The 11,108-nt window shown below is 36.8% G+C and overlaps 1 protein-coding gene across 2 annotated transcripts in view; it reads left to right on the forward strand.

Moving 5' to 3' along the window:
- LOC132423657 (cadherin-10) overlaps window positions 1-6,431 on the forward strand; it is a 189,045-nt gene extending 182,614 nt beyond the window's left edge. The window contains exons 11-12 of one of the 2 annotated variants that reach the window (XM_060009642.1): window positions 2,461-2,712; window positions 5,418-6,431. In XM_060009642.1, the coding sequence (XP_059865625.1) occupies window positions 2,461-2,712; window positions 5,418-5,908 (743 nt within the window). In that variant the 3' untranslated portion in view covers window positions 5,909-6,431. The remainder of the gene's footprint in view (window positions 1-2,460; window positions 2,713-5,417) is intronic. The other variant, XM_060009643.1, reaches the window with a different exon arrangement.
- The last annotated feature ends 4,677 nt before the right edge of the window (window positions 6,432-11,108 follow it).

Here is an 11,108-nt window from a genome sequence, read left to right on the forward strand (position 1 = left end):
CTAATTATATAAGGTAGTTTTTGGTAAAAAGGCATAGTTGTTTTAGAGCTACTATAGATGTAATTATTCTTAAAATAAATCTAATAACTACATTGGCATATTTACAACACCTTCCTAACTGTGTATGTACACTGGCAGAGCCAGGTTGCTATAGCATATCTAGGTGGATTTCAGAATGTCAGAAAGCAGTTTAAGATAATGGATAGTTTTACACTGAGCAACTACTACTTGAGATATTTGATATAGTATGATCTTTGCACACATCAGCTGAAGGGAGGCATCGGTTGGTAACATCTATTTACTAATGAGCTTCTGAAATGTCTATCTTTTCTGTCCCTCTGGACACCTAAAATAGTTGTGATTAGAAATATTAACGTAGAATTGGCAAATAAAATACAAAATGCCCAATATCAGATGTAATATCTGAATATTAGAAAAGGACCCATCACTTTAATTCGCTGAATCTGGTAACCTAAACATAGAATTTAGACAGGACATTCTTAGTACTGAGCTGAAATATCGTATTGTATTGTACCACTTTCTAATTGTATTTTAATTTGTTTTATGTTCTTGTTAAACTGAGCCCCGGATCTCAACAACCACCTCTCAATTTTAAAAAGTAATAGAGACTTGAAATAGTACTATCTTATCACCGCACTTCACAGTTACTGGGGAAACAACTCAAGCTAATCTTAATTAATTTTTGATAAATAGTAGCAATTTCCTATACTGGGTAGAGTTCCTGATCCTACATAAGTTACTCAAAGCAAGGACTGAAGCCATATGAATACAAACCTGAACATACACTAAATAGACTACCAGTAAAGTCTGATGGAATATTTGATCTAATCTTTCATAAATTCACTATTTTCTGTTATTGGGTGAATTTTGAAAGAAATTCCAATGACATAGACATCACCTTAAAGTTGACCTTCTTGAGAAAATACCCTCGCATTTGTCTATATGTTCATCTTAAAAATCTTTAATTCTACATCTTTCTTCAAATACATTTCCTGCTTCTGTGATACCACAGTTAGTATCACATTGTTAAAGATGCCTCACTTTTCACTAACTTACAGGTCAAAAGCATAATTATATGATGACTTTCTGAATATTTAATAAAATGATTCAAACAGAATTGTTAGTTTAGGGTAAAACTTCTTTTGGCTCTTCAATGTATCAAAGCTATTGCAGGCAAAATTAAGATTTAGAAATTTTTGAAAAGTTAAAAGTAAGGCAAGAAGATTCTGAAAATACCCATATGCATGTAAATGTTTGTTTTAGTGTAGGTTTGAGAAAGGAAGAATTGTATCCTAATACTCCTTGGAAGAAAAGTCAGAATTGCAACATTATCAGGATTACATTTTATTTTTTAAATTTGCTTATGCACATCTTCTATTTTGCTAATTTACTATTCTAGATTATGTGGTAGTTAACTGATATACTAAGATTTAACTTCTTGCTAAAATTTAGGAAATGATTACTTTATGTTCAACCACTACACCTGCAAAAAGATTGTCATTTTCTTTTCTTTTTTTTAAATTTTGCTATCCTGTTGGTTTGATTTAGCAATTGCCTAACTCACTCCCTTCCCTACATTGGCATTTTAAGCATCCTTATGGGATTGGCTAAACAAGACCCAGCACATTGGACAAACAGAATAGGAAATTATCATCCAAGTATATATTGATTTTATTTTTCAATATCATTATATAGATGCACAACCCACATTTAAGGATACTGGGTGAGTTATTGGATAAAGGAAATATCAGTAGCAATATTCTAGGTAGGAGGATGCTAGCCTTGATTAAGTCCCTACTTCTTTCTGTGTGTCTGTTAGGCACTCCACATTAGTGTCTTCCACCAATACTTTGAGTTACACACTGTATTCATTTTAATTGGTGGAAATCAAAGTTCAAAAATATTAAGTAACTTGCTAACTGTTCTTCATACATCGGGACTCTTGAAGGTTTTTGAATGCTTAATTGATTTTAAAAATACAACTATAGTTAAAATTTACCCAATCATATTTTTCTTCATGAATATTGGATTAATGTGTGTTTTGTGTATGTGCACACACATACATTTGTAAATAAAAAACATTTACTATAATTTTTTCTTTGGTATGCGTAATATTTATGTTTTTCGAAAACTGTGGTAAACAATATGCTACCATCTCTATAGTCTTGATAAATGATTCACTTATAAAAAAATCACCATTTTGAAAGCATCTGAAAATTAGTTAAAAATCTAATAAGTAATAATGGTATTAGATTCTTCAAACTGTCTTATTTATCTTATCTATATTTGAATTGCCTTGTATATATTTGATAGGGAAATTGATATCAATTTTGTATTTTACACAAACAACTCTTTATTTTTGTGTCAAACCACGTTGATCAGGATGAGACAAATGTATTGTCCCCAAAGCCATTTGTAATATGTTAAAATTTATTTTAGATAATACTGCCAGAATTTTAACCAGAAAAAATGGCTTCAGTAGACATGAAATAAGCACCTATCTCTTGCCTGTGGTGATATCGGACAACGATTACCCGATTCAGAGCAGCACTGGCACACTCACCATCAGAGTGTGCGCATGTGACAGCCAAGGCAACATGCAGTCCTGCAGCGCTGAGGCCCTGCTCCTTCCCGCCGGCCTCAGCACAGGGGCCTTGGTCGCCATTCTCCTCTGCATCATTATTCTGCTGGGTAAGAAACCGTGATTATTTCCTAGATGGTTACTTCACAGTGTTTGTAAGTGGAAATGTTACTATTAAAATACTTCCCCTAAAACTAACCCCCAAATTTAAGACAGACATCAATTAACAGTGGAATGTTGTTTGTATTAAAATATTTTATCTGATCAGACAGAGTCATTACCTTCCCTTTTTAAATAATGAAACTGAAAGTTAGAGATGTTCTAAACGTTTTCCAAGGTTACACAATTTCTGAGTGGCTGAGCTAAGGCAAGGCACCTTGCTGTCAGTCTTTATATGTAGTTTTCCAGTAAATCTAAAGTATTTCCACTGTTTTTGGTTCTTATTACAGCTAGACAATGGCCTCACTATCTTACCTCTTCACTTATGTAATGTTAACATAGCCCTTTACCTCGTTCACTTGTCCCGAAAACAATACTTGATTTTATAACCCAGAACAAATTGCTTTTTAACTGCTTTTGAGTTAAAAATCAGATTGTTTACTCTCTAGTTGCATTATCTTAAAACTATTGGGAGTATTCTTGTGACTCCAATCAAAAAACACTGTATCTGATATTTTAAGAAGCAGTGAAATGAACTGGGATTTTGAAGCCAATCTTAGTAAGTTTCATTATCCTCATTATTAGCACATTTTTTACTGGCTAAGATCCTTTAGCTGATCATAAGCAATCTGAGGTTTAAAATCGTTACATCACAAGTTTATGTGTGTGCACAAATCATGAATTTAGCCAAAAGAAAAGGTCACATTTTCTTAAAAACTTGAAGAATAAACATTTTCTTTCTCTTCGTGGTGGCCTATTTATTTTTTAATCAGTTTGAAGGTCAAGAACAGTTGTCAATGGATTAAAACTTTCTTTTTTGTTGCATTAATAAAAGTCCCGGGCTTCCCTGGTGGCGCAGTGGTTGAGAGTCTGCCTGCCGATGCAGGGGACGCGGGTTCTTGCCCCGGTCCGGGAAGATCCCACATGCCGTGGATCAGCTGGGCCCGTGAGCCATGGCCGCTGAGCCTGCGCGTCAGGAGCCTGTGCTCCGCAATGGGAGAGGCCACAACAGTGAGAGGCCCGCGTACAGCAGAAAAAAAAAAAAAAAAAAAAGTCCCTTGTCTGCCCTCTCACACAAGCTTGAGGGCAAGAAGTCTTACTGTTCTGAGTTAATAAAACAGAAAACATAATACCACTCTACATAATAACATAATTGCCTTCATTCAGGCTGCTGTAACAAAATATCATAGACTGGTAGTTTAAACCACAGAAATTTATTTCTCACAGTGTGGAGACAGGTAAGTCCAAGATCAAGGCACTGGTGGATTTCATGTTTTGCAAGGGCATACTTCCTATTTCACAGACGGCTGTCTTCTCTTGTATCCTCAAGGGGCAGAAAGCAATCCTCTCTCCTGTGTCATGTCAAGAGAGCACTAATCCCATTCATGAGGCTTCCACCTCCATGACCTAATTACTTCCCCAAGACTCCACTTCCACACACCATCACATTGGGAATTTATTTAGGCTTTAGCATATGAATTTTTAGGGGACACATTCAGTCAAGACCAGTAATAAATCCCATATCCTTTAAATGTTTGTTCTAATGAGGCTAAATAAATATAGATATTTCTTCATACATATACCTGGTAAGATATTTTCCCTTCCTTTCCTCATCTAACTGAATTCACATCTGTTTCTCTAAATCATCATTTTTAAAGGATTATGACCAAAATGTTTGGGGATAAAGAATGAGGGTGGAAAACTAATACAACCAGAGGGAAAATGATTTTAGCTTTCTCCTATCTTTTATGCTATTACCATTATTATGATTACTAAAATAATAAGCATATTATTATTATTACTGATATCTTCCCATGGAAGTAGGGAAATGTCCTGTCTGAATGATACACATTTCTACTTGTGGATCTATACTCATTAAGATACATATAGCTGAAATTCATACATAATTTTTGTAGTTAATTCAGTGTAGTAATTTGAATTTACTCTTTGCCATCATGTGATCCAGCAATTTTTTTTTTGATCTCATGAGTGATATATATTTCCATGGAAAACCTCATAAATTTCTAAACTAATAATGTCTAAATAATGTGATCTTTTTTCCCAGTAATTAAGACCTTCTAGTAACAATGTAAGGAAAAAAAATATGTAAATCCATCCACAAAGCTATTTAACAGATATGGATACTCCATATCTTGTGAAGAAAGCTGCCTTTTTAATATTGCATAAGGATGTAAAAATATGGGCGTATTTTTGCCCTTCTTCATTGTTTTATTTGAAGCTGAATTTGATTTGTGTCTATTTTTTAAACAACATCTTATGTCATTATTTAATGCAAAGTATAAATAACGTCTGTACAATCAGGAACTATCTTTAAACAGTTCTTAGAAAAATAGATAAAATAAGTCACTGTATTTGAAAAAACCTTTCACATTGCTTTAAAAGTAAATTAGAACCACTGTTCTTAAACTCTAACCATCCTGGCTAAATCCTTCAACACTCCCCTCTCCTCTCACGCCTCCCCCTCCCCACAAGCCCTGCAAAAAAAAAAAAAAAATTATGGAAATACAAAATTAACCCTAAATTCTAACCAGTTCCAGAAAACCTAAATAACAAACTCGTTTATAGTACTTCCACTCGTTATTTATTAATATGTGTTTCAGATGGACCTCTAATGCATCTTTTTTCTTTTTTCAAGTTATAGTAGTACTGTTTGCAGCTCTGAAAAGACAGCGGAAAAAAGAGCCTCTGATCTTGTCTAAAGAAGATATCAGAGACAACATTGTGAGCTATAACGATGAAGGTGGCGGAGAGGAGGACACCCAGGCCTTTGATATCGGCACCCTGAGGAATCCTGCAGCTATCGAGGAAAAAAAGCTGCGGCGAGATATTATTCCGGAAACTTTATTTATCCCACGGAGGACTCCGACAGCTCCGGATAACACGGATGTCCGGGATTTCATTAATGAAAGGCTAAAAGAGCACGATCTGGATCCCACCGCACCGCCCTACGACTCACTTGCAACGTATGCCTACGAAGGAAACGATTCCATCGCGGAATCTCTGAGTTCTTTAGAATCAGGTACCACTGACGGAGACCAAAACTACGATTACCTCCGAGAATGGGGGCCTCGGTTTAATAAGCTGGCGGAAATGTACGGTGGCGGGGAAAGTGACAAAGACTCTTAACCTAGGATATATGTTCTGCTCAAGCAAGAGGAAGTAACTTTACCGACACCGTCTCCACTTCATAATATTTGATATTCAGGAAAATTTTCCTGCCACTCAGCACAATTTTTTTTCCCATTTCCTTTTTAATTTGTTCATTAATTACATTAATTCTTCCCTGTAGGATGTCTCATGGAATATATACGACATTTTATTTAATCACTTCCAAGAGCCAAAGCTATGGAAATTCAGTGTTGTCCTTCTTAGGAAATAAAAGATAATTTCAGAAACATGAACAGGATAGTTCTCCCTTAAGCAGCCTCACAAACAAGCCACTTCCGTTTCTTAAAGGTGAAGAAAAAATTTAAGGTATATCCTGTTCTGTATGTTAAATTAAAAAATAAAATGTACATGTGGTGTTAGTAGGTGTGATATGCAACCTGGTATACAAACGTTTGTGCAATTTCATTTCATCAAATTCTATCTGCTAATGTTTTATATTTATATTTTTGTATTTATTTTTTAAAAAAAATAAACCAGTTTTTACAACTACCTTGTCTCTAGCTTCTTTTTTCTCTAGGGAGAAAAAGTTTCTCCACAGACTAAATATCTTGGTACAAAATTCCACTGAATACAGGTAAGAACACAAAATCATTATCATTACTATTGAGAGCTCTAACCAAATTAATATGATTTAAGGAAGAATTATTTTTCCAATGAGTCTTGCTATGCTGTGATATGTGAAAAACTCTTCACATTAAGAGGGATAGTCATTTACAGATCACCTAAAAATTTACCATATAAGCAAATGTAAAACATGACCAGCCTTATGCTAAATATCCCCAAACACCAGCAATGCAGTAATTTCATTTTGTCTTTATTCACTAAAATAATATCTGAAAGAATAAAACGTTTTCTTTTTTTGTATGGCATTTGTGCTATTCAGGTTTATGGGCAATAATAGTTCAGACAGATTTCATACTGAAATAATCTTTTAATGGAAAATAGGCTTACCTCCCATGGTGACTTTGAAATGCCTAGTAATGACAGTAATAATGCTGAATATTCCATTAAGATACAGCAATGGAATTATGTAATGTTTCCCAAAATGCATTACATATTGCATATTGGTAACAAAGTCTGTTTTTCTGTCAATGAATGTTTCAATAGAAAGGAATAAAAAAGTACTGGCAGTTAATTATCCAGAGTTCCTGATATTCAGGGAAGCCAACTGCCACTAACTGATGCCTCTTTTCTCAAGATCCAAACATGATTTATTCATAAATGGAGCACTTTGTTGGGCCTACACTAGGAAGTCACATTCCCTGCTGAGTTTATCGTAAACAATACCAAAGATTTGTGTACTTTCCAATTAGTGAAAATGGTATGCTCTTGGAGTGAGTCAGAGGGCAATATTGACATATCCTTAATGCAGAATTAATTATTTCAATCTTCTTGAATGCTTTTTGTTCCCCAGCTTCCAGGCTGCAAGACACATATCCCTCTGACCACAGACATTTAAGTTTGCATAGTAATCTAGTCATGAAAGAAAAACAACCCATGTGGTCTAATTAAAATTACAGTCACGTTACAAGGCTGACACATCAGACCACAGTAAAACCTAACTTGGTCAACTTCGTATATTCCAAGAACCCATGCACCCACCCAAAAGATTGAGAAAACCCTCAGTATGCTAGAAGGTTTATTTATTCAAATAAAATCATCAACAAATGGAAAAGATAAAAGAAGGTATATCTCACGAGCATTTCACATTAGTTATGATTCAAGCTATAACATTCGGGCTTCCCTGGTGGCGCAGTGGTTGAGAGTCCGCGCGCCGATGCAGGAGACACGGGCTCATGCCCCGGTCCGGGAAGATCCCACATGCCGCGGAGCGGCTGGGCCTGTAAGCCATGGTCGCTGAGCCTGCGCATCCGGAGCCTGTGCTCCGCAATGGGAGAGGCCACAACTGAGAGGCCCGCGTACCGCAAAAAACAAACAAACAACAAAAAAAAACTATAATATTCATTTGAGTAAAAATTAGTTAAAAATTTTCCAGCATTAGTTATTTTTATTAATATTAGATGTCAGTAATTGGAATTCTTATTTAAATATTTTTAATTATCCTCATACAGATAATTTTAGACTGGCATTAACTTGCTCTATCGTTTATTTTGTCATCCAACTTTTAGATATTTAAAGAATCAGTGAGCTTTTGCATTATTCAAATCAGGTTTCCAAAAATTCTCCTTAAAGAGATTGATTAGCAGGCTTCTTTGGCAATATAAAATCTATATTGTACAGAAATCATTTTTCAGAGTACTGAAACAGTCCTTGGTATCAGATATCCTAATATTTTTTGATAATGACGGTGATATGTTATATAATTAATTTTTTGGAGATCCTGAAATTAAAAATACACCTATAAGGACCTGCTCAGACTGTAAGTTTCCCTTACATTATACTCTCCCAAAAGCAGGCCCAATATATAGATTATTCTATGTCCACAATTTCTATTATATGTGGAGTGGGGAAAAATGTCACTCAGTAACATGTTGATTTTATCATACAACCATGGACTTTTCATTTATGCATCCATGTATTCATTTATCAATTATTTTGAGCAGTTATTATAAAAATCAAAGAATATTCTAGATCCTAGAGATGTAATAATAAATCATATATAATTTATATATATGTACATAATTATTCTATTAGTGACAATGGGGGGGGGAAAGGCAAAATAATTACCAAAACTCTCAGAATTTGTAACAAAATACCTAACTTGTACTAACTTTTTAAAGTACAGTGAAAAGAAATTATTCTGCCATCCTTTTTTTATGTTTTTTTTTTTCTTTGTTTGTTTTGTGGTATGCGGGCCTCTCCCTGTTGTGGCCTCTCCTGTTGCAGAGCACAGGCTCTGGACACGCAGGCTCAGCGGCCATGGCTCACGGGCCCAGCCGTTCCGTGGCATGTGGGATCCTCCCGGCCCGGGTCACGAACCCGTATCCCCTGCGTCAGCAGGCGGACTCTCAACCACTGCGCCACCAGGGAAGCCCCTTTTTTATGTTTTAAATATTCAGATAAGGGAAATAAAATGATTTATAAACCTTCGGTCATTAGAAATGGTGATTAAGTTAATCAATTCTCATTGGTTCTATTTTCAATGAAATATCAAAGAACGTTTATATAATGATAAAGTAATGCTCTTAGACTGAGGTTTCTCTGTATATGTTAAGTAGATACTGTCACACAACTGCAAGAGTTCCAGACATAAACTATGAGTAATTAGATGTTTAGGATACTCTAAAATAAATAAACTTAAGGTGTAGAATTGAGACTTAGGGATATCTACATATTTGGGTTCATTTATCAACACATCTACCTAAGTATCTATATATAATGGCTTCACCATGCTTTCACCAGCTGCACCCCCCTCCCTGCTGGCAGTGCTGACCCTGTGCTGCAGCTCCCTGTCCAGTGGCCTTGCACATGGTTGGGCACCCCTGGGCAGTGCTGCAGGACTAAGTAAGCTGCAGCTGCTGGTGGCTGCAAAGGGAACCTCCCTGACTCCCATGCTGCCCCTCCAGATCTACTACAAATCTACTACAGATCTATTAGAAATGCCCTCTGTTCCCAAGCTTGAAATAAAGTAGACTGTTGGTGTCCTTTTGCACCTGGCTGCTGGACCTTCCCATTGCTCTGAAAAAGTGCAGGTTTCACCCACAGAGAGGGGTACAGGGCTCCTGCTTGGACATCCTATAAGTTGAAAATAGTGTAAGATAGAAGCATCTAGTTACTTTTGCTGAGGGTGCAGGAGAGAGCCGAGTCTTTCCTTTTTTACTCCAATGTTTTGCTCAACACCAAGACTTTTTTTTTTCTTTTTTAAGAAGATGTTGGGGGTAGGACTTTATTAATTTATTTATTTATTTTTGCTGTGTTGGGTCTTCGTTTCTGTGCGAGGGCTTTCTCTAGCTGTGGCAAGCGGAGGCCACTCTTCATCGCGGTGCGCAGGCCTCTCACTATCGCAGTCTCTCTTTTTGCGGAGCACAGGCTCCAGACGCGCAGGCTCAGTAGTTGTGGCTCACGGGCCTAGTTGCTCCGCGACATGTGGGATCCTCCCAGACCAGGGCTCGAACCCGTGTCCCCTGCATTAGCAGGCAGATTCTCAACCACTGCGCCACCAAGGAAGCCCAACACCAAGACTTTTTAACTGTTGTGACCATACTATTCCTAGCAAATCCCCCATGCAAGCAATTGGATTCATTTCATCTTTAAAACATACACAGAGGGCTTCCCTGGTGGCGCAGTGGTTGAGAGTCCACCTGCCGATGCAGGGGACACGGGTTCGTGCCCCGGTCCAGGAAGATCCCACATGCCGTGGAGCGACTGGGCCCGTGAGCCATGGCCGCTGAGCCTGTGCTCCACAACGGCAGAAGCCACAACAGTGAGAGGCCCACGTACCGGAAAAAAAAAAAAAAAAACCATACACAGAATCCCACCTCTTCTCACCATTTCCATTACCCAACTCAAACCATCAACACCTGTTTTCTCCATTGTTAGGCGCAATTAACTCCCTAACTGGCCTTTCTCTTGCACCTTGCCCCACTTATACTCCACCGTCAGCACTGAGGTCAGAGAAATATTTTCAAAACGAATTTCCCATCTGATTGCTCCCTGGTTCTAAACTCTACTTCCTCATTTTACTCAAGAGTAGAAGGCAAACTCCTTATAATATCCTGAAGGCCTGTCCAGAACGCTTTGACCTCTTCTCCCATTTACTCTGCTCCAACTTCTCACCCTTTACTGTTCCCCTCTGACTTCATGTGTTTATACTGACCATTCCTTCTATCTCCAGCCATGTCCTCATTTCTTTATAAAATGCTATTTTATAAGTTCTCTATAAAATGCTATTTTAATTACAGTCCACACTGTCCACCTTACTTATAGAATTTCCCTAGACTAACCCGTTGCTCTTACACTGCATTTGTTTTCTCCCTAACACTACCACAGTTTTAACATGTTATATGACTTATTTGTTTACTGTGATTATTTTCTCTCTCCCTCAAATAGAGTGTAAAATTCATGAGAGCATGGATTTTGTGTTTTTTCATTGTGATGTCCAATACACAGAATCATGTCTATCTGTTTAGGTATTCAACAAACACGTATTGGAAGAATTCATAAATATTGTACTTTTGGATTTATCACATATTATACT

Source organism: Delphinus delphis, chromosome 3, assembly GCF_949987515.2.
Source record: "Delphinus delphis chromosome 3, mDelDel1.2, whole genome shotgun sequence".
NCBI classification, from domain to species: Eukaryota; Metazoa; Chordata; class Mammalia; order Artiodactyla; family Delphinidae; genus Delphinus; species Delphinus delphis.